Here is a 23,751-nt window from a genome sequence, read left to right on the forward strand (position 1 = left end):
CCTTGTTTGTAAACAAACGCACTTACTCTGAAATAAGATCAGACAGGCCTAACGCATGCCTTTCGATGCGCTTTACATATTGTTTTGCATAATCAAATAAATATACTACTAGGTGACATTGAGGTGCATGACAATATAGCTTTACACGTCAAAGTGACTGTATATCGCTAACTCTGGGTAGGGTTCCCACATCTCACTGTGTAAGATGTGACGATGTGACGATGTGACAGAGGTACTCGTCTGACCACAAGGAACTCTGCTTTTAGTTTTCGGGCTTTTTGTATTCCATTCTGTGGAGGGGGCACGGGTGGCCAAGTCGTCTAAGGTGCCGCGATTCGCTGCGCAGAGTTGCGTCCCTTGCGCACGCTAGAAACCTATGATTGTCGGTTCAAATCCAGGTTCGTCCCGATTATGTTTCTAGGTTTGTCAGCACCATACCTTTGCTCGTGGGTTTCACCGAAGTGGTAAGTGTCTGAAACCTGAATCACTTCGGGCTTTCTTCCCACATGAAGCTGACACGCCGTGATACAACTCGAATACTGTTAAAAGCGGCGTTAAACCCAACTCACTCACTCACCATTCTGTGGAGCATGTTATGCTGTACATATCACACAGGTTACAGGCAACTTGAGAGTGTCTAGGGCTTCGGTCCTGCCTCACACTCAAGCATAAGTTACATGTGGTGTCTTCTTAGGCAAGTGATTCTGTTTGAAATGTTCCTCTGTTCAAGAGCAGTCAGTGGGTACCCGGTAGGATGAGATGGTGTTGTGACTGTGAACCTTTTAGTGCCTCACAGACAGCTGGGGTTGTACACTGCCAAGGGAGCTGAGAATGAAAATCTTGTGCGCATTGATCCATTGACCGGGGTAATAATAATGTAGTGCCATGTATTATGTGAATGGGATTTGGCGTATTATAAATGGACTTGTTATCATTAACAGCTGAGTACTGATATCGTCCCAGCAATGGTTCTCCAAGGTGAGCCAATGCCATTGATTGTGTAACACAAGAAGCAGTTGAGTCTTTATAGACCTCAGTGCAGGCGTGCAAGGACCACATTTGAGAGAGGAATCACTGAGAACAGGCTAAATGTGTGAAATGACGGGCTTCACCTTTTGTACATGGGGGAGTGAGTAGGTAAACAATGCATTTCCTCCGGGTCTTTATTGAGGAAGAAAAACAGAAAGAAAAACAGATTAAAAGCGAAAATGGAAACGTTTTGCGACTGAGCCCTCCATCAGTGTTTTTCCACATAAATGGAAATGTATGGGGGACATGTGGGCTCGGTCTTGCAAATGAGGAAGAATTTGAGAGATTTCTGAGACATGTAAACTACTATCAAGATACATATGTTGCCAGTTCCAATGGTTTGGGCTGAGAAGTCATTTTTTTAAACATGTTAGACCAAATGTAACTTTTTAAATGCCTTTTGTCATATGCATATTCATTATAAATATATTGGCTTCATACCAGTCAGGGTTACCAGATATAAAGTAGTTAATGGAATAATATTTTACCACCTAATGCATTATAGCCTCCCAGTCACCTCTTTTGTACAACCATTTAATGTATTTCTGTACAAAGCAATAGAAAAGAAAATATCTATTACACAAATGCATTTATCTATTAAATATTTCTGTTAACTTTGCGGGGGGCATAGACTCGCCAGTACTTAAAGTACTGGAAGGCACTGCCCTGAGTTGCATCCCTTTGCTGTGCCAGGATTTACTGGCCATAGGTTCAAACCCCAGCTTGCCCCCCAATTGTGATCATTGTATATGAATACACTATGCCATTTAGAAAGTGGACAAATGGAACAAATGTTATATTTGAGATAACACTTTATGAGTAAAGTACAGATTCTAGTACTCTTTTGGGTTGAGGCTCATCCTGGATTCAAACCCACACTCCCAGAGTGAGGCACCTACTAATCGACTGCACACAAATGGTAAACGACAGCCTCCCTCCCTGAAGTGACTGAACTATTATTCAAAGTGTCATTAACACCCATCGTGTAGCTAATCACACTCACTCACTCACTCACTCACTCACTCACTCACTCACTCACTCACTCCAGATCATCATGAATCTATTTTACAAGCTTAAAACATTACACTTGTTTCAACAGGAACAGTCGTTAGTGGACCAAATTTCAACTTTTTTTAATTCAAATCCCAAATAAGAATGGTTATGATGATAACCTGTTAATATTGAAATGGGGTTTTGCCCCTTATCGGTAGCCCCTATGCGTGAACTGCCACTTGGAACAACATGCTACACAAACATGTGGGAGTGGATGGGTTGCATGTGGTGTTCCCACAATGCATGTGGTAGTCTGATCAAGCAGGGGCACTTGTTTCCGTAATGTTTTCATACACACAAATCCATTACGGCTACTTTGTCATATGCTGACAAGTAAATAATGTGAAAAAGATCCGGATGAATTTGTCTGTTTTATTTATTTCATCAAATAGATATATTTCGAAACACACCACCAGTGGGAGAGGAGAGATTTGTTAAGTAGCCTAGTAGTTAAAGTGTTCACTGTTCCACTTATGACAATATATTACGAATAGTAAACATGGTAATTGTTTGTATTTATATTACATAAGGAAGCCAATGTCTTCAGTTTATAAATATTTACCTTTAATCTTTATCGAAGTTTTGACAAGTTATGTGAAGTAGTGACACTTTACAAAGAAGAGTATCAAGTCTAGGCATTTAAGTGGTTAATGAAGAAACCCTCATATTGGTGGGTTAATTAGCCCAGTTGTCGTGCTGTTTACTTTGCTGATTGAAGGAATAGGATTGATTTCTGCATCAGTTCAATATGTGAAAGAACAGTTCTGGCAAACTGATTCAAGGTGTTTAGGGATCTTGATGGTCCAACCTTCTTCTAGACCATTACCGGGGTTTGGGTGGTCCAGTCTTCTAAACCTTTACCAGGGTTTGGGTGGTCCAGTCTTCTACTTCTAAACCTTTACAGGGGTCTGCGTGGTGAGGTCTTGTAAACCTTGACAGGGGCCTGGGTGGTCAAGTCTTCTAGACCTTTACAGGGGTCTGAATGGTCCAGTCTTCTAGACCTTTACAGGGGTTTGGATGGTCCAGTTTTCTAGACCTTTACCGGGGTTGGGGTGGTCCAGTCTTCTAGACCTTGACTGGGGTTTGGGTGGTCCAGTCTTCTAGACCTTTACAGGGGTCTGGGTGGTTCAGTCTTCTAGACCTTTACAGGGGCCTGGGTGGTCCAGTCTTCTAGACCTTGACTGGGGTTTGGGTGGTCCAGCCTTCTAGATCTTTACAGGGGTCTGGGTGGTTCAGTCTTCTAGACCTTTACAGGGGTATGGGTGGTCCAGTCTTCTAGACCTTGACCGGGGTTTTGGTGGTCCAGTCTTCTAGATCTTTACAGGCGTCTTGGTGGTCCAGTCTTCTAGACCTTTACAGGGGTCTGGGTGGTTCAGTCTTCTAGACCTTTACAGGGGTTTGGGTGGTCCAGTCTTCTAGACCTTTACAGGGGTCTGGGTGGTTCAGTCTTCTAGACCTTTACAGGGGTTTGGGTGGTCCAGTCTTCTAGACCTTTACAGGGGTCTGGGTGGTCCAGTCTTCTAAACCTTTACAGGGGTCTGGGTGGTCCAGTCTTCTAAACCTTTACAGGGGTCTGGGTGGTCCAGTCTTCTAAACCTTTACAGGGGCCTGGGTGGTCCAGTCTTCTAAACCTTTACAGGGGTCTGGGTGGTCCAGTCTTCGAAACCTTTACAGGGGTCTGGGTGGTCCAGTCTTCTAAACCTTCTAGGGGCCTGGGTGGTCCAGTCTTCTAAACCTTTACAGGGGTCTTGATGGTCAGGTCTTCTAGACCTTTAAGGGGTCTGGGTGGTCCAGTCTTATAGACCTTTACAGGCGTCTTGATGGTCCAGTCTTCTAGACCTTTACAGGGGTATGGGTTGTCCAGTCTTCTAGACCTTTACAGGGGTATGGGTTGTCCAGTCTTCTAGACCTTTACAGGGGTTTGGGTGGTCCAGTCTTCTAGACCTTTACAGGGGTATGGGTTGTCCAGTCTTCTAGTCCTTTACAGGGATATGGGTTGTCCAGTCTTCTAGACCTTTACAGGGGCCTGGATGGTCCAGTCTTCTAGACCTTTAAGGGGCCTGGGTGGTTCAGTCTTCTAGACCTTTACAGGAATGGGTGGTCCAGCCTTCTGGACCTTTACAGGAGTGGGTGTTCTTGTCTTCTAAACCTGTACAGGGTTCTAGGTGATCCAGTCTTCTAGACCCTACAGGGGGGCCTGGGTGGTCCAGTCTTCTAAACCTTTACAGGATTCTGGGTGGTCCAGTCTTCTTAACTTTTAGTTTTACAAGTGTCTGGGTGGTCCAATATTTATACAGGAATGGGTGGTCCAGTATTGTAAACCTTTACAGGGGTCCAGTATTTTGTGAGGACATGATATGTGGAGGTCACCGCTAAGGGTGGCCCAAAGTTCTTACGCTTATTTGGTGCATTGGTCACTTTATGTGCTTAGGTGTATTCTGGGCATTGGTGAATAAACATTGTTATGTCCTAGGTTATATTGGGGCACTGGTGACCTAGTGTCCTAAGTTGTATTGGGGCATTGGTGTCTGTATGTTTCAAGGTGTAGTGACAACATGAGAGCCTGTGTGGTCTAGTGTATTGAGATGTTATTGTTGCATGACTGGCCAACCCAGCTGATTAGCAAGATCATTAATAGGTGGTCCAGTTGACTTTTGGCCTGACAGAGGCATGGCTGTCCCAGGAGTCTGAAGCAGACGTGGCTGAGCTGCTTTTTCAGGGCTGCCTCAAAGTAGAAGTCAAATTTTTTTTACTGTGACACAGGAAGACTTTCACGGGTTCTTGGTTGCCTAGTAACATAGTCTGAGGTTTGAGGTTCAAAACTATATTTCTTGTAATATTAGCTCTTTTGAATACAAATCAAGAACACCCAGGGAACTGTTCACATCATGAATGCATCAATATTTATTTTATGCTGAATCAGCAATTTTGCAGCTATTGTCAACTATAGAATCAGTGTACAGTGGCTTTCACTGGAAACTACACCTTACTTATCCATTTTCCACCCAGTGGGGATTCAAGGGAAGAATTGGAGACCTTATGTCCTAATGTGTATTGGGCATTAGTGACCAGTTTCCACCTTGTGGAGATTCCAGGGAAGAATTTGTCCCCCTGTATCCAATGCTTGTCACAAGATCACACTGAAATAGTTATCAGGGGGTCATGGGCTTGGCTGATTGCATGTGACTGTAGTCAGATGCCATGGATTGCTGCTCATGCTTTCTGTCACTGGTTTACTTTGTCCAGACTGGATTATTTATAGGTGCGTGTGAATAGACAGATATCGTCTCGAATTTCTTTTCTTCTCGAGGAACTTTAACCTGATCATTTTCAGAAGTACGACTTTATTAACTCCTGCACTTGATGGATTTATGGCAGGCTGGCTAAGATCAATGGGACGGGGCCTCATTCTCAAAGTTACCTTGGTGTTTTCATAGCAGCTTTGCTGTAACACAGATTTATAATAGAGTTCTGACTTAGCTATGAGAGACAAGGCCCGTGAAGATCCGGGTTAGAATAGGTCTTCAGCAACCCATGCTTGTTGTAAGAGGCAACAAACAGGATCGGGTGGTCAGGCTCGCTGACTTGGTTGATGCATGTCATTGTATCCCAATTGCGTTGATCGATGCTCTTGATGTCAATCATGGATTGTCTGGTCCATACTCCATTGTTTTTAGACTGCTGCCATATAGCTGGAATGTTGCTGAGTGCATGCATGCAGACACACACTCATCGCTATGTAAGTGCAATAATCTTGGACGTTAAACCCCATTTCACCTCACCTCACATGACAACTGTCAGTGTGTCACCTTACAAAATGTGTCTCGCCATGGTGTATTCAATTCATTAAACCCTGTACACCACCACATGACCCAATTTATCACTAGGAGTTCACAAGTTATAATGATTTGTTCGCAGGGAAATATGTTTGATTTATTGGGATGTTGTAATGTGCTGGTAGGCAACCATTGATAGGGATTTTTATACAAGACAGCAAATGACTAATCAGACTGCTAATTATCAGACAAGTCGTGATTATATTTCTTTGCCCTTCACTGTGGTAACTATAATATCAGAGGCGTGTTTAGGAGGGCGGTCACTCGCGATATTACGCAAGAGCGCGCTGTTGAACACAGCTAACCACGCGATCAAGTCCGAGAGGTAGTTCGCCTCGTAATCCAAGATGGCGTCGCACATTGAACAAATGTTTGCCTTTGACGAGAATGGAACAGATGTCAAAAGAATAATCTTTTAGATAAGATCTACCATCAAAAAGTTATTTTTGCATTTTCAATATATTGACCCGTGATGATCAGGGAAGACAATAGGTCTTCCGCAACCCATATGTTTGCCGTAAGGATCGAGTGATAAGACTCGCTGACTTGGGTGATGCATGTCATCGTATCCCCATTGCACAGACCGATGCTCATGTCGACTGCTGGATTGTCTGGTCCTGCACAGGGACATGTAACTAATAATAAAAATAAACACTTTGTTATCATGAACATTAAAGTATGAACCCATCAAACTTGTGATGAAATTAAATGTGTGAACCTATGACACTTGTGGACAGGGCTGTTTTGATCCCCGGCGACACCATTTTGGATGCTGTGCCGCCAAAGCGAGTACGCACCTCCCGTTCAGAAAGGCGTGATATTGCCTCACTGTACTCTCACCCTCTTGAACACGCCTCTGGTTTATGTGGCACATGATATAACATGATGACTTTGTGTGAAGCGTAACTCAATAAAACACCCCCTGTGAAGATCCGTGTTAGAATTGGTCCCCAGCAACCCATGCTTGTCGTAAGAGGCGATTAAATTAATTGGGTGGGGGCTGACTCTCGTTTCCTCGTACCCCGACAACATGGTTCATTGCTCACGATATTGATCACTGGATTGTCTGGTCAAGATTTAATTCTTTACAGGTCTACATGATATAGCTGTTATATTGCTGATCTCAGCATGAAAGAACAAACAAGCAAAACAAATCAAATGTTGATTTTGCAATAATGTAAAAGGCATCTAACAGGATCGGGTGATCAGGCTCAGTGACTTGGTCGATAGCGTGTCCTCGTACCCCGATTGTGTGGATTGTTGCTCACAATATTGATGAGGAGCGGTCAGGTAGCCTAGTGGTTAAAGTGTTCTCTCATCACGCCGATGACCCAGGTTCAAATCCCGACATGGGTACAATGTGTGAAGCCCATTTGTGGTGACCCCAGCCGTGATATTGCTGGATTATTGCTAAAAGCGGTGTAAAACCATACTCACTCACCCACTCAATATTGATGTCTGGATTATCTGGTCCAGACTTGATTATCTACAAGCCACCGTCATATAGCTGGAATATAGCTGAATGTGGTTTTAAACAAGAAACAAACAATGAAGCTAGAAAGATTTAAAACTGGGTGTGTTCTAAGTACCCCCTCTGGATATGACTCAAACTATTTGGACATATTGCCTTATTAAAGCATCATGAGTGAAGGACCACCCTCGGCAGTCAATCTCTCCAGCTTAAAATGTATAAGTCTATTTAATACCTTTCATTAATTAGTAATTACAGCATTAAATCAGTTTCAATGGTGCTGTCATAAAGTTTTATAGCCAAGCTTCTTTTATGTCCCTGTTTTGAAAATATTGTGATATAGACTTTTTCATATGAGGCACTTAATTGCAGAAAAAATGCATGAAAAAGTTGCATTCACTAAATCTAACCCAACCACCATGGGCCAATGTCTGTATGGTCATTAACCCAGAACTCATTAATTTCATCAATTTAGGATTGAATTTTTTATGTAACAAATTCTAAAACAACATTCACATAGTCTGAAAGTAATTTAGATGCAGTATGTGCTTGCAATACCTGTGCAACTGTCATATAAATCTTATATTGCATGTGATCAAAGCATTTTTACCTGAATTGCATGGATAATCTGGCTTGAAAAGTCACAGTTGGTATTTACGGCTTTATATCGCACCTACAGTGAGCCTATAACAGCCAAGGACACTGAGTGAGGTAGGGAACATTCTCTCATTTCAAAGCAACTTGATATAATGTGTCCCAGTTTAATGCTGATCCCAAGACTTTTTGTGTACGCTGAAATAATTTCACCCATAGAATTGTTAAATATATCAAAAACACAATTTAGGAGCTAATATGAGTTTTATTTTGCCAGTGTCGTTATCAATTAAATCATTTGCATAATCATGATAATGAGAGCATGTGTAGGAAAAAATATGTTGAGCGTTTTATCTGTCATCTAAGGCCAAAGTAAAAATGTTTTGTTTCTGTTGTTTTAAAAATGTAGTGAGATTACTTTTGGGATGAGGCAGATATTTCTGCATTTTCTTTTAACCATAGTTAGTATGTCGTGCTACTGTCTGTCAAGTGCTGGAAAAATGGAATATTATCACAATCAGTAAGATAACAACTGTGGTACAGGATAATATCTGATGGTGGACAATTTGTAGCTGATACCTGATACTAATTTTCCATCTGATGATACCTTTATAACAGTTAATACCATAATAATTGACAATACCTTATTATTGCACAATACCCGGTGGTAACATTCATTACCTTGGTCGTCACGCCGAAGACCCGGGTTCGATTCCCGACATGGGTACAATGTGTGAAGCCCATTTCTGGTGTCCCCCGCCGTGATATTGCTGGAATATTGCTCAAAGCGGCGTTAAACCATACTCACTCACTCACTCACTCACTCACTCATTACCTTGGTTACTAATAGTACCTTGGTAACAGATAATATTATACTTTGATAATAGACAGTACCAGTACCTTCAAAATTGATAACAGCTCTATGACTGAGAGTACCTTGATGATTGAAAATTGTAAAAATAACTAAACCACACATGCCCTCCCAAATCCCTCACCACCAACCCCACCAACCCCACCACCCCCACCACCCCCACCACCCCCACCACCCCCACCACCCCCTACCCCATTCTCACACCTACCGGTATATCATGTCTCCCCAAGCTCTAAGGAGCTCATCCCCTAGACATGTCTATGTCTGGTTGCATTTTATAATATGCTGTATGTAATCACTCAACCAGGCCTGTGTTTGTGTCCAGAAAGTCCATTACATATCCTGTCATTATTTCAGATGTAAGAAATGTTTATTAATACCAGGAGGTGATAGTGATAATGCTTTAATTTTCTAGGAAATATGTCGACGTGACAAGGAGAAAAAACAACCATGACGTGGTTGAGAGGATTTGAAAGCTGTCTGGAAAATGTAAGTATGTTGCTTTGAAGTATTTGGTATGCTTTGAGTTATCTCGAATAGGACTGGGGCGGTCGGGTAGCCTACTGGTTAAAGTGTTCGCTCGTCACGCCGAAGACCCGGGTTCGATTCCCGACATGGGTACAATGTGTGAAGCCCATTTCTGGTTTCCCCTGCCATGATATTGCTGGAATATTGCTAAAAGCGGCGTAAAACAATATTCACTCACTCACTCACTCGAATAGGACTAATTTCTAACGTCCGAAACACTGTTTAAGCCCAATGTCATTTGATTATGTAGTGTACATTCGTATTGCAAATAAATGTACAGCTTAATTCATTGGCCTGTGAGATAGCCTAGTGGTTCAAGCACTGGCTTATTACACCGAAGATCTGGGTTTGATTTCCTACATGGTGTCAAACCCTGTTTATTTCAGACATGATATGGTTGGAACATTACAAGAAGTGGTGTAAAGGTACACACACTCACTCACTCACTCACTCACTCACTCACTCACTCACTCACTCAATCATTGATAAAAGCTATATTTTTTACATTCCCTATTCAGTTTCAGATAAAAAAAACTTATGTATGTACTCCATCTAAACAATATGCCTGTAACTTACTATTTCCAAAGAAATTTCACAAAAGTACTTTTATTGAATAGTTGACATAAGTCACTTGACTAGTGACTTGTTCTCAATTTACCTCTGACAAGGAAACGTGACCAGCAACGACTCGACCTTGCCATTGGCTAACGTCACCCAAAGTTCCTGTCAATATTTTTTTCGTGAATGAGCCATGCGGTCATGGAGTAAATACAAAGCAAGAAGGAAGAGGCAGTATGGACCCTCTGCCAGGGTTGAAGCTCGTCTGAAAATACTAAAGCCATCCTCAGATGACCTCTTCCATATTCCTATTGAAACAGTTGCCAGATCTACAGAAAGTTACAAACTGATGATATGTCTCTATTTTAAACACCAGTTTATATTGTGTGTTTCTTGTAATAATTACTGTCATGCAACAGGAATATTGCTGACTTGGCATTAAACAGCTCATTCACTTTAAGGTGAAGCGCCTCTGTAATATGACAGGAATATTGCTGACTTGGCATTAAACAACTTTCACTCATTCACTTTAAGGTGAATCGCCTCTTTAAAATGACAGGAATATTGCTGGCTTGGCATTAAACAGCTCATTCACTTTAAGGTGAATCACCTCTGTAATATGCTAGGAATATTGCCAACTTGGCATTAAACAACTTTCACTCATTCACTTTAAGGTGAATCGCCTCTTTAAAATGACAGGAATATTGCTGGCTTGGCATTAAACAGCTCATTCACTTGAAGGGAATTGCCCCTGTAATATGACAGGAATATTGCCGACTTAGTGTCAAACAGCTTTCAGTCATTCATTCACTTTGGAGGTCATAACCTCTATGCTATGACTGGAATATTGACTTGGTGTAAAACAGCTTTCACGCATTCATTTACTTTGGAGGTACTAAACTCTATGCTATGACTGGAATAATGCTGACTTGGCTTAAGACAGCTTTCACTGATTCAATTTAGGTGACACTTTTGTTATTTCTTGGTTTACGGATGCGTGTCACTCTTTCAAAGTCCAAATGTTTAAAAAAAAAAAAAAATGAAAGTTACCCTTTTTTTATTACCGCCGATCTTTTCGTCAAAAAGTTTAAACATAAAAAGATTTCATTTCCTCGTCGAGTTTAACTATTTCAACACTGTTGGCCAGTCAAGAAGCCATGAGTCACACCGCAGGGTAGACCAACCAAGTCATGTCAAAATAGTTTATAATTTTATTGACCTACTTGTCATATCATTTATTTATTAAATCTATCAAATTTCACAATGTCTGAAACACGTATTCCATTTGATGTTATCATTTTTTATCTATAGATTAAAAATTTATTCACTAGAAACTATTTCCCGCAATGTTATTGAAAATAACATTCTCGGTCACACTTCGATATCGGGTCCTCATCGAACATGTCAAACAGCAAAATAAAGACGTTTCAAGCAAATCTTTGAATATACAGTGATCGCTCGCTATTGCGCTCTTCGATAAAGCGCTACTTCGGTTATTACGCGCGGTAACGCATGGCTCCCAAAATTTATGTACACTTTTAATACTGAGAGTTTTACACAGACATGATTGTATTGTTGTTCGTTGTTTATTTGCACATAACGCTTCTCATTGCATAATCAACGGTTTATCGCTGAATGGAGTTCTAATAATCTGTTTGAAAATATCCGCGGCAAGTCCCGGAAATACGATTGTTCAACTAGTTAACTTTTCACACTATACATCCTTTGATCTTAGAAGCGCATGCATGCAATAAAAGAGAACCACAAGTGAAGTTTATATTCTTAATTAGTGGGCAATCCAATTTAAGGCTAAACTGTCACACAAATGTAGTTGCTGTCACAACACGGCGGTCATTCATTTCGTAATCGCGCTTTCGTAACATCGCCTGTTTTTTCCCCGTAGTTATAACAAGCGATTTCATTGGATTAAAATTTGTTTCTAATGACGCTTTCTTGCCGAAATCTGCTACAAGTTTCGTGATTGGTCAATTTTGAGCACGTGACCTCAGGCAGCCAATCAAGCTTTGATACAAAGCTCGTGTTTGATAAATTTCAGAAGTTAGCGAAAGATTTTTTGTTAAATCGTGTTATTCTGAACGTTTTAAGCAGGAAATCACGATATATATTAAAAATATGGAACTTCGCGAATGTATCGTGCTAGGTTACGAGCTGTGACAAAGATTTTTCATGCATATATTTTTGCATTAAACGTTGTGTCCGAGCCGAGAATTCAAGGCGACGAAAGCCGAGATGTCATTTGACTTACATTACACGCGATCGCACAAAACGATGGAAATAATAACTTAGATGTAAGTTTGATTACTTTTAGATATATTTTTGTTGATTTTATTTATCACTTTGTATAATATATTTAAAGATTTGCTTAAAATAGTCTATATTTTGCTCTTTGACATGTTCGATGCGGACCCGTTGTCGAAATGTGTGTCCGAGAATTTTATTTTCAATAACATCGCGGGAAATAGTGAATAATTTTTTAATTTATTGATAAAAAATGATAAATTAGAATGGAATACGTATTTCAGACATTGTGAAATATGACAGATTTAATAAATGAATGATATTACAGGTAGATCTAGGTCCATAAAAATATATACTATTTTGACGTGACGTGAGATAAACACATAGGCCTATTGATGATTTGAGATTTGCCGAGCGCGCTCCCCCGCCTCGGCTTCGGTTAAACGGCTCATCGTCTATAACGCCCACCAATTATTTGGACCCCATTGGTAGCGCAATAGCGAGCGATCACTGTATTATACAAAGTAATAAAATCAACAAAAATATTTGCCAAATTGACATCTAAGTTATTATTTCCATCTTTTCGTGTGATCGCGTGTAATCGTAAGTCAAATGACATCTCGGCTTTCATCGCACCGATTTCTTGGACACGATGTCTTTAATGCCAAAATGTATGCATAAGAAATCTTTGTCACCGCTCATAACCTAGCACTATGCATCCATAAAGGGCAACAATGCAGTTTACTGGGCGCAGCCCGAGCTCTATCATCCGCTCAATTACCGCGCTATAGTGCCACCGCTGTCTCGTTATACCGCTACCATGCCTCACGCTCTGGTGACTCTCGCTTCACGATCCAACACCCGTTTTCGGTCTTAGGGAAACTTACACATCTTTACAATCAAACACCCGTTCTCGGTCTTAGGGAAACTTACACAACTTTATGATCCAACACCCGTTTTTCGGTCTTAGGGAAACGTACACGTCTTTACGATCCAAAACCCCTTTTCGGTCATTAGGGTCAGCTGGCTTTGGGCAAGGGTTAGCCATAAATTCTTACCTTTTCAAGCGTTAATCCAGTTAATCCCATTGGTCGGTCATGTTGACATAAACATTTGCGGGTGTGGTTTAAAGAAAAGATGAATGGGAGAGCGGGCAGTGACGTCACACGCATGCGCAATTCATTGTTTACTGAATTACGCATGCATGTTAATGGGGATTCTAATGACCTGTTAAACGAGCACTAATTACATGTGATAGCGCCTGTGGTCCAGTGGTAGAGCGTCGGCTAATTAACGCATTAATTAGCAGAGCCGGTGAGCCGGCGAAGCGCGTTCGAGCCCCCACAGCGCTAATTGGATCTGAAAAAGTGCGCCCGGTAAAGTGCACTACTCCCCCATAAAGTTCCATGTTTTTAATATAGATCGCGATTTCATGCTTAAAACATTCAGAATAACATGATTTAACCCAAACCTTTCGCCAAAGTCTGAAAATTACCGTTGCTGTAATTTGATTGGCTGCCTTAGGTCACGTGCTTAAATTTGAACAATCACAAACCTGGTAGCAGACTATGTCGGTGAAGCAATATAAGTTTTTTTAATGTACACTGACATGGCAGCCTTCGACGTATGTGTTATTCATATGAAGCTTTGAAAACGGAGGTATTTCCTCATGTTAGTGAGCAGACAGCCACTATCATCAGGAAATGGGTGATGATAGATATTATTTTTAATTCTTTTTAAAATAATGTTCCGACTATGTAAACAAATGAAAATAAAAAAGAAATAGGTAAGTGGATTTTATGAAATCTTATATTTGCTGAAAATCGTTTAATTTTCGCTTCATTGGTCCTTAATCTAGACGTTATGAATGTTTTAGCTTGAATTATTTTTTATTTAAAACTAACTTTATTAAGTTGTTAATGAATTATTTAAATAATGTAAAACACATGACTTTCATATTTTTAAACAATAGGATTAATTAGACCTTTCAAATAGTGTATGGTCAAACATGTAGTAGCAAAGATGTTTTACAAGCAGATAATTTCCTTGATAAATGTTGGCTTCATCTATCACACAAGAGTCTCTGGGAACTTGGTGTCACAGCAGTAATCTTCTGGTTGGCTGGTGTTGAAAGAGTTAAACGTTGCCCATGCTGCTAAAATAGCAGTGTCTTTCATGCATTTCCACCCATCACATGCATGACATGAATATTGTTATATTGCCATTTCTGCACAAGCTGAGTGCCAGGGATATAATAAAATGTTCTTGAATAATTGAGTTATTTTACTTTTGTTACTCCAGGATATTTTTTTTCATATCTACCTAACTTTTTAGGCAAAATTCAAGTAAAAAAAGTGTGAGAGGCTTTTGTTTTGTTTTTTAAATTGGCCTGCCTCACTTTTGAAATGAGTTTGATATCTGTAAACCAAAAAATAAAAAAAGTGTCGCCTTAAGGTGAATCACCTCTGTAACAAGATTGGAATTTTGCTGGCTGGTATTAAACTGTTTTCATTCATTCCTTCATTCAGTCATAATTTTTATACTATTACTGGAATATTGCTGACTTAGAGTAAACAGCTATCACTTAGTAGTTCTGACTTAAGCATAAACAGACCGCCTCCGTGGTCTAGTGGTAGAGCGTCCGCCCGGAGAGCGGAAGGTCCGGGGTTCGATCCCCAGCCGTGTCATACCTAAAGACGTTTAAAGATGGTACTTGTTGTTACCCTGTCTGGCGCTCGGCATTAAGGGGCTAAAACAAGGACTGGTCGGCTCGGAGTCAGTATACTGTGTCTGAGTGGGGTATTCATGTTAAACTGCAGCATGGTATCTCAGTGAGCTAGCACTATAAATCGGCATTAGTCCGGACTAGTACAAGCAGCCACACACACACACACACACACACATAAGTGCAATAATCTTGGACGCGACGTTAAACCCAATTTCACCTCACCTCAGCATAAACAAGTTTCACTCACTCACTCGCTCACTCACTCACTTTACATGTTTTTGTGGAGTTTTGTTTTGTTTGTTTTTCCTGTTACTTTAATAATATAAGAATATAGTATAATTGTATACCAGAATCACTGACCCTAAGGTTATTTTAGGAATAACAGTTTCCATTTTGACAAACTTTAAATGTTGAGTTCGCTTGTGTGCTGAATCTCATTGAGCCTGGAGTCTTTCCTTAAAAATTGTGAAGGAATATCTCAAATTCTTTTTTATCGGCTCTAATTTCTAGCAGTGATTGGCTGAACTAATGTGAATGAGCAGCACTGGTATAGAATATCAAGAGCCAGACAAAACATCCACCTTGGCTATGACCTGCTACAACCTCCGAACTCAAACAGAAACCTGTAATTTACCTGTCTGCCCTAGGGAGCATCTCACAAAGTCTGTTTGAATTTTATTCTTCTCACACTTATGAAAATGGGTATTATATTAGCAATGATAAGATTAAGTTAAGTTCATTAATAAGGATATATTGCAATGTCATTTGTGCCTCATGATGTGGTATAGATTTCTTTACAGCCAACAAACCGTTAACCACTGTCTTGAGTCTGTTTTGAGAACACCCCTATGTAAGTGAGAAACAGTATTTAGTCTTTAACTTAATCATCTTCATCAATGTCAAATTTTAAACACCTACAAGGAGAATACTTTATTACAACTTGTTAAGATTAGATCTCAATCAGACCTTGCAGTGTAGAATTTTGACACTTGAATAAAAAGATTTGTTATCAAGTCCTCATTATTTCCCGTATGTAAATCATTCAAATCAAGAATAGTAATAGAGACTGGCCTTGGGGTGATACTGTAAAAGGCCATTGGAGTTGATTGAATGTTTTTGTGTTGGAAATTAGAGTACAACCCAGAGATTCCAATTTCTACCAGAAACGGTCAAGTTTCTTGGACTACCTTTACATATATACAGTCATATTTATTTTTTGTGTATTAATACCAAGTATCGCCTTCATATTTCATGTTTTAATTTTGCTAACCCCAAACAGTGTTGCAGTCCTACCATTTGAGAGACACATAAAATTTGAACCACAATATCTGTAGATTTGTGGCATTACTGATTTTACCGTTGTGAAGTTGTGAATTTCAGATTATTATTTATGTTTTCAGTACTTCAGTACTTTCAATGCTGTCCTCACTAAGACAGTGGGATAGCCTTCTGGCTTTAAGGACAAAATGATGATTTTCAAATCTTCAAATCAAATTGCATAAATGTCTTTTATCTTACAATTCAATTCAAGAATATTCTAAACAAGATTTTTTGATGAAAGTGCTGATAGCGACTGTATTGATAAGCTGTTGGGATTGACCCAAACTTGTGATAATGTCTTGCTGACTTTTAATCCTAAATTTGCATTACCACATGGGTACAATGCGTGAAAAACCATACTAACTCACACACACATTCACTCACTCACTCTCCAACTCACTCAATCACTCAAACCCAACCCTCTCACTCACTCAAACCCCACTCACTCATTCACTCACTCTTCTACTCACTCACACAAACCCCACCAATCCACTCACCCACTTACCCATCCACTCACTCACTCACTCACCCACAGACCCACCCTCTCACTTGCTCGCTTGCCCGCCCACCCACCAACCCACCCACTCACTCACTCACTCACTCAGAAGTACATGTTCCACAAGGGATATTAACACTCCTAACTTCAATAAGTGTTTTTGTGACAGTATGGATCAAGGCTTCACGTATCTGTCAGTAACTGGATTTGAAATGAAAGGTATTTCTTTTTTCTATATGCTCGTGGGTTTCACCGAAGTGGTAAACGTCTGAGACCTGCATCACTTCGGGCTTTCCTCCCACATTAAGCTGACACGCCGCGATATAACTGGAAAACTGTTAAAAACGGCGTTAAACCCAACTCACTCACTCACTCTTTTTTCTATACAATGTTAACTTGAAAAACTAAGATTAATTTACAACTTCTCTTTTATTTCATTTTAAATTTGTAGATAATGTAAAAAGCACCCTATCCAATTATTCAAAATGAGCAAAAGTACTCTCAAGACAAATCGTTTTCTCAGAGTGATCAGTTATGCCCATGTTAACAATTCCTTTAACCCAAATATAAAGAATACAGGACCTTTGATATTTTATGAAACTGTCAACGTTCACAACAGAAATGCGTTTTTGATTCTAACAGTGTAGGTGAGAGAAGCTAATAAATCACATCCCCGGTTGAAACTAAAGCCAGAGCAAGTGTATAGGGTGTTTGGCTTATTATTGCTTCAATGGGATTAGCAAGCTTGTATTTGTTCCTCACCCAACTGGAACTGTGACTTTTCTTATCACAAGATGGACAACAAAAGGAGAATTTAAGATTGCTGATATTTTCCTTGATAGTGACAATTTAAGGCCTGTAGGAGCTGGGAACGGGTCAGTAAACCAACAGATTACAATTGTTCATGAGGAAGATAGTATTTCACAAACCTTGAGGTGCATTTGCCTTTCAACATGTTTACAGCCCCATCCCATGTTTGGGTTTTGTTCGAGCTGAATCAGAAGTAAGGCGATTCCAGTGTATTTTAAGAATTGCTATATTCTCACGGAAGATGTAGATTTGTCAGATTTGCATATCATGAGCAGTCATGGACAGGATGAATTGCAGTTAAGCAGAAATCTATATTAAGGTTCTTCTAAGATCTAATGACACGACCTGCCACTTTCAAATTTAAAAAGTTTGGAGACTTTGTATGAAGTGATGTTTGATCTGGGTTTGAAATACACATTGGTTTATATTTGCACTGTATTGAACACTTTCAGGTACTTCCCTATTCACAAGACCCGTCTCTGCACTGTACACATAATGCAATCATTGCAGAGTCCACAATATCATTAGAAGACATATTTGATTGAGAGTGTTTAGGAGAGTCGGACAGGTTTGGCTACATGCTACTACACACAATCCGTTCTCCATGAATCATAATTCCAAAATATTTTTCTCTGGAAATCTAACAAATAAGCCCACATGGTTCCCCATGGTTATTTGTTCAGACCAATAATAGCTACAGACTGGAGTGGTTTGTGATTTAACCAGACTTGATCACCATATCAATATTTCCATGAGGGAGTGTTTGTTAACTTTGTGATATCATTCCAATCAAGAAATTAACTTGATCCATACCAACTTTGATGCTATGCGACGTAGTGGGCAGAACAATGACACATTGGCTGTGCGTCTCCTCAGCCTAAATTTGTCATCCTTACTTTGCCAAAAAATCAATCAAAACATTCCATAAATATTGATTAGCAATAGTATTAAACCTGTTCTGTGTTTCCACTCCCCTTCTGGCATGCTATAAGCTGTATATGCCTACTTGCCTCATTGATAGGTGTGTAAATAACATCTATATTCACTGAGCGCGTGATAAGAAGAATAGCAACATGCAGCTACAATTCCAGACACTTACAATTATATATACTGCTGTGGCAATACACCACATACAGAAATAGCACCCGATGTAAGACTGTTATTTAGTCTAACACTTTGGTAATTATTGTTAAAATAGATCATTCTATACCCTTACTTTTTCTTTTATATGCTAACAATATTTTCACATTTTCAAGTAATTGAGTTGTTAACAGTAAACAGATCATAATATTTAACTTTCAGAGAAATGGGTTTTATGTTTGCTATGTGTTCTGATTATGGATATCAGCACTGTGTAAATATATGCATGGCACTTACAGGAGATCATTAGGCAAATGTTTAAGGTAGTGCATTGTCGGGGCTGAATGGTTCCTGCCCCACATGATATGATATATGTGATGTACTGTTGGTTCCATCGATAGTGACATTATTGCCAGCTTTTCGGTAATTAATACACATTATTATTAGTGCTGAACTAACTGTACTGCACACTGTATGTTGATGATGATATTGCACAACTACCTCTGTGATATTCTAGAAATACTTAATATATTAGGGGGCACAGGTGGCCCAGTCGTCTAAGGTGCAGTGATTTGCTGTGCAAAGTTGCGTCCCTTGGGCACGCCAGAAACCTATGATCGTAGGTTCGAATCCTGGCTCGCCCCAAATATGTTACTAATTTTGTCAGCACCATACCTGTGCTCGTGGATTTCACCGAAGTGGTAATTGTCTGAGACATGCATCACTTTGAGCTTTCCTCCCACATTAAGCTGACACGCCGTGATATGACTGGAATACTGTTAAAAGCGGCGTTAAACCCAACTCACTCACTGTTATTGTATTAAAGCATGGACATTAGGGGTTATGGGTGGCCAAGTCGCCTAAGGCAATTGACTGGGCAAGTTGCATCCCTTGGGTGCGCTAGAAACCTATTGTTGATGGTTCAAATCCCAATTTGCCCTGATGATGTTTCTAGGTGTGTCAGCACTATGCCCATGCTCATGGGTTTCACCAAAGTAAATGTCTAAGACCTGCATCACTTCAGGCTTTCCTCACACATTTAGCTGACAGGCTGTGATAGAATTGAAATACTGTTCCCAGCAATGTTAAACCAAACTCACTTTGTCATTTTAAGCAGGGATATTATTATATTTTTCATAGCATTCATGTACACTTACTTACTTTCAGCTAGTTGTCATTGTGTATATTTTCTGTATTGCCTTCCTTTCATTATTAATGATTTGCAGACCGCCTCTGTGGTCTAGTGGGAGAGCGGAAGGTCCAGGGTTTGATCCCCGGCCTTGTCATACCTAAAGACGTTAAATGGTGCTTGTTGTTACCTTGTCTGGCGCTCGGCATTAAGGGGCTAGAACAAGGACTGGTCGGCTCGGAATCAGTATACTGTGTCTGAGTGGGGTATTCATGTTAAACTGCAGCATGGTATCTCAGTGAGCTAGCACTATAAATCGGCATCAGTCCGGACTAGTACAAGCAGCAACAAACACACACACACACGTGCATGCACGTCGCTATATAAGTGCAATAATCTTTCACCTCACCTATTATAAATTGCATTTTCATAAAGTATCAGAAAAAAAATAATCTTAACAACGATTTAAAGCTTTAATTAAGCCAACAGTTTCTTATGTCCAGTCCTATATGTTAACCTTTTAGCTGACTCAGCAAAGTTTATGGGACAACTTCACTGAACCAGTTAAAGCTCAACAAATTAACAGTGCTGTTTGTTGAAGACAATGCTTCTCTTAGAACAGGTGAGTCAAAACTAGGAATCTCGTCCGCTCACTAGGGTGTGTCAGCAGTATATCCACACACACTGATGGTCACTTTCAGCTTGTCAATGTTGATGAATCACTGTCTGCCAAAGTGGGGAGGAACTCTAGCGACAGTGAATCATGACGCTTTAGACAAGTCCTGAATTTGATATTCAACAAAATTTCAGCCCATCCAAACCTACCAAATATAATATTTTCAATCAAATGTGATCATTAATTTAAGCGTTCATGTCCTTTGACGCATGATATAATTTAAAAGTTCATGTAAATGCCAGGACCTCCGTTAAACCTGAAAAAATGGGGGGAAATTTAGGCTAAAATAGAGAATTGGTTAGTTAAACAGGCAAAGTGATGTCTATTTTCTCAACCTCCGTCCTGGCCAAACAAGCTGCCTAGATTGACATGCCATGCACCTCTGAGGTCCTGTAGTGAAGCAGGACATCCGTGTCTGCGGCCTCATCCTCAACGCCACTCAAAATAGGAGCCGTGTTTACATGAAGGAACAGCAAGCTTTACTCTAAGTAACAAATTTACACTTTGATTTTTTTGTGGTTTTAAACGATTTAATTGTTGTCTAAATAGAGAAGCCTGATGTCGGTGTTAAGATTTCAAAGAAAGACATCATTAGAGAGTGAGTGAGTGAGTGATTGCAATGGGTTTACTCTGAAGCAGTAGAGTAATTTTAGGTATGATGATATTATATATCTGACTCGGATATACCTTACTTAGTCTACATTATTGGGGTTGTCATTGATTTGAAGTTTTAGCATTGACGCATTGACTCAGAAGTATGACATTATATTGATAAATGGATTAATAATAAGATTAGTTATTCTGTATGTATGTATGGATGGATGGATGGATGGATGGATGGATGGATGGATGGATGGATGGATGGATGGATGCATGCATGCATGCATGCATGTATGTATGTATGTATACTAAGTATGTAGACCTGCAATTTAATGCTGAATATATACTTCGTTGATTCACTAAACTGAATTTTCTGCCTTCTCATTGTTCATTTTAACTATGATAATGTTGGCAGTGAATTAATAATTTGGTATCAATATTCCGTAATATGTATCAATACAGCATCCACATTAAACAATTACGGGTACATCGATATCGCAATCCATCGTGCCATCCTTACAGTTAACCTGTCTGCCTCGACTGTGATTTCGCAGCTAAAGGGAACTGATGAACTATAATAAATTTAAAGAAAAAAGTGGTCATAATTAAATTAAACCAGAACAGGATATATTTATTCAGCCTTAGCAACTCTTCGCTCTTGTTTGATTGTTCAATGTGACTTAATAAAAATGTTGTTGAGGAAGCTATGTAAATATTTTGATTTAATGTACTTGTCACATTGGAGGGTGTTCAATAAAAGAAACGCAGCCAACTTCCCAAAAACTTAAAGTGCAAATACACGGCACCTCCATCGTCCTGTTGATGTTTTGGCTCATGCCTGGACACATGCGAAATGTTAACACTGTGTCACAGCCATAATGGGCAACTAGCACAACTCTAAACACCGCCATCATCAATACCTTTGACCTGTGGTCGGAGTGAGCCGTTGGAATTATCAATATTGTCAAAGAGAATTCCCGACACTAAATAAAGTTCATCTAGAGGTGTTTAATACACCAGGATATCCTGATACTGGTGACCCATCAGTGTACTGTTGTCATTTGATCATTCACCACGTGGGGAATCCTGGTTAGATTTGGTCCACAGCAAACTATGCTGGTCGTAACAGGCAACTAACGGGATTGGGTGGTCAGGCTCGGTGACTTGGTTGATAAAGTGTCCTTGTGCTCACAATATCATTCACTGGATTGTATGGTCCAGGCTTATGTAATTACAGGCCACCCATCATAAAGGTGGAATATTGCTGAGTGTGGTGTTAAACTACAAATATTTGTTTCTTCATAGTGTGATGGGTATTGTTTTACGTCACAGCAATATTCCAGCTTTGTCACAGCTTCTTGTACATTTATAGAGTCTAGGTCAGATAAACAAGTGGTTGATAGCATGAACATCATAATTCTGTGAACTTATATTGCTAGGATAAGAAGCTTGTTGAATAAATAGCTCAACATCCTACAGTACATCATAGTGTACATATCTTCTGGTGTTGTTTTGTCTCATCAGGCAAAGGGGCGGTCGGGTAGCCTAGTGGTTAAAGCGTTCGCTCGTCACGCCGAAGACTCGGGTTCGATTCCTGACATGGGTACAATGTGTGAAGCCCATTTCTGGTGTCCCCCGGCGTGATATTGCAGGAATATTGCTAAAAGCGGTGTAAAACCATACTCACTCACTCACTCACTCATTAGGCAAAACAATGAATACCAATATGTATGCTTCTAGTTGCCCTCCTGAAATTAAATGGACCCACGGATCCTTAACATTTTTTCTGTTTGTTATGAGTTGCTCGGTACATAATAGATTCTATGTCCATCCAGGTATTGTTCATATTTTATGCCCCCAGTTAACATTTGTTGGGCATCAAGTTTAACCTACCAGTTTTGTTTTGTTTGTTGTTTAACGCTGCACTCAGCAATATTCGAACTGTATGATGGCGGTCTGTAAATATTTGAGTCTTGAGCAGACAATCCAGTGATTGACATCATGAGCATCAATCGACGCAATTGGGATACAATGACATGCATCAATCAAGTCAGCAAGCCAGACCACCCGATCCCATTAATCGCCTCTTACGACAAGCGTAGTTGCCTTTTACGGCAAGCATGAGTTGCTGATTACCTATTCTGCCCCGGATCTTCCAGTGTTTAACATAGCAGTTATTATCTTCATTTGAAAGTAGGCTTTCACTCACATACTGCAACGTACCGTCCTAAAAGAAAATGTAAGGAAGGAAAAAAATGACTAACCTACCAGTACCTTACAGAACTCGATTTAGCTGTTTAAAACATGCACCAGCGCAACCTGTTATTGAAAAATTGCAACCTAATGTTTATGTCTACATGCACCGAGTGGATGGGAAAAAAATTCAAGTTTGTCTCTGACTAACCCTGACTTGTCCACACAAAATTGATCTTTGAACACACTCAATACTTGTAAAGTACATTTACCATACTACATCACTAATCCCTGTTTGTCATGCTATCTGTGGTTAGATGTCATCAAACTGTGGTTACTTCAAGATTCAAGATTATGTGCACATCTTCCTATTACATTTTACAGCAATTAATTTATGTGACACTGGCAGCAGACAGGCCTATGTTTCATAAATGTATGGGACCTGAGGGTGCACCCTGGTTTTTGTCTGGTGCAACTACGTTTTCATGTCAACATGTACATTGTGCAAGTTAAATAAAGT

The 23,751-nt window shown here is 39.9% G+C and overlaps 1 protein-coding gene across 2 annotated transcripts in view; it reads left to right on the top strand.

Moving 5' to 3' along the window:
* The window catches only part of LOC124128994 (cysteine-rich DPF motif domain-containing protein 1-like), a 68,354-nt gene that overhangs the window by 16,289 nt on the left and 28,314 nt on the right, over positions 1-23,751 (top strand). For both annotated transcript variants that reach the window (XM_048396840.1, XM_048396839.1), the window contains exon 4: positions 9,270-9,343. In XM_048396840.1, the coding sequence (XP_048252797.1) occupies positions 9,270-9,308 (39 nt within the window). In that variant the 3' untranslated portion in view covers positions 9,309-9,343. The remainder of the gene's footprint in view (positions 1-9,269; positions 9,344-23,751) is intronic.

This window comes from Haliotis rufescens, unplaced genomic scaffold (assembly GCF_023055435.1).
Source record: "Haliotis rufescens isolate VD_foot unplaced genomic scaffold, xgHalRufe1.0.p SCAF_16, whole genome shotgun sequence".
NCBI lineage: Eukaryota > Metazoa > Mollusca > Gastropoda > Lepetellida > Haliotidae > Haliotis > Haliotis rufescens.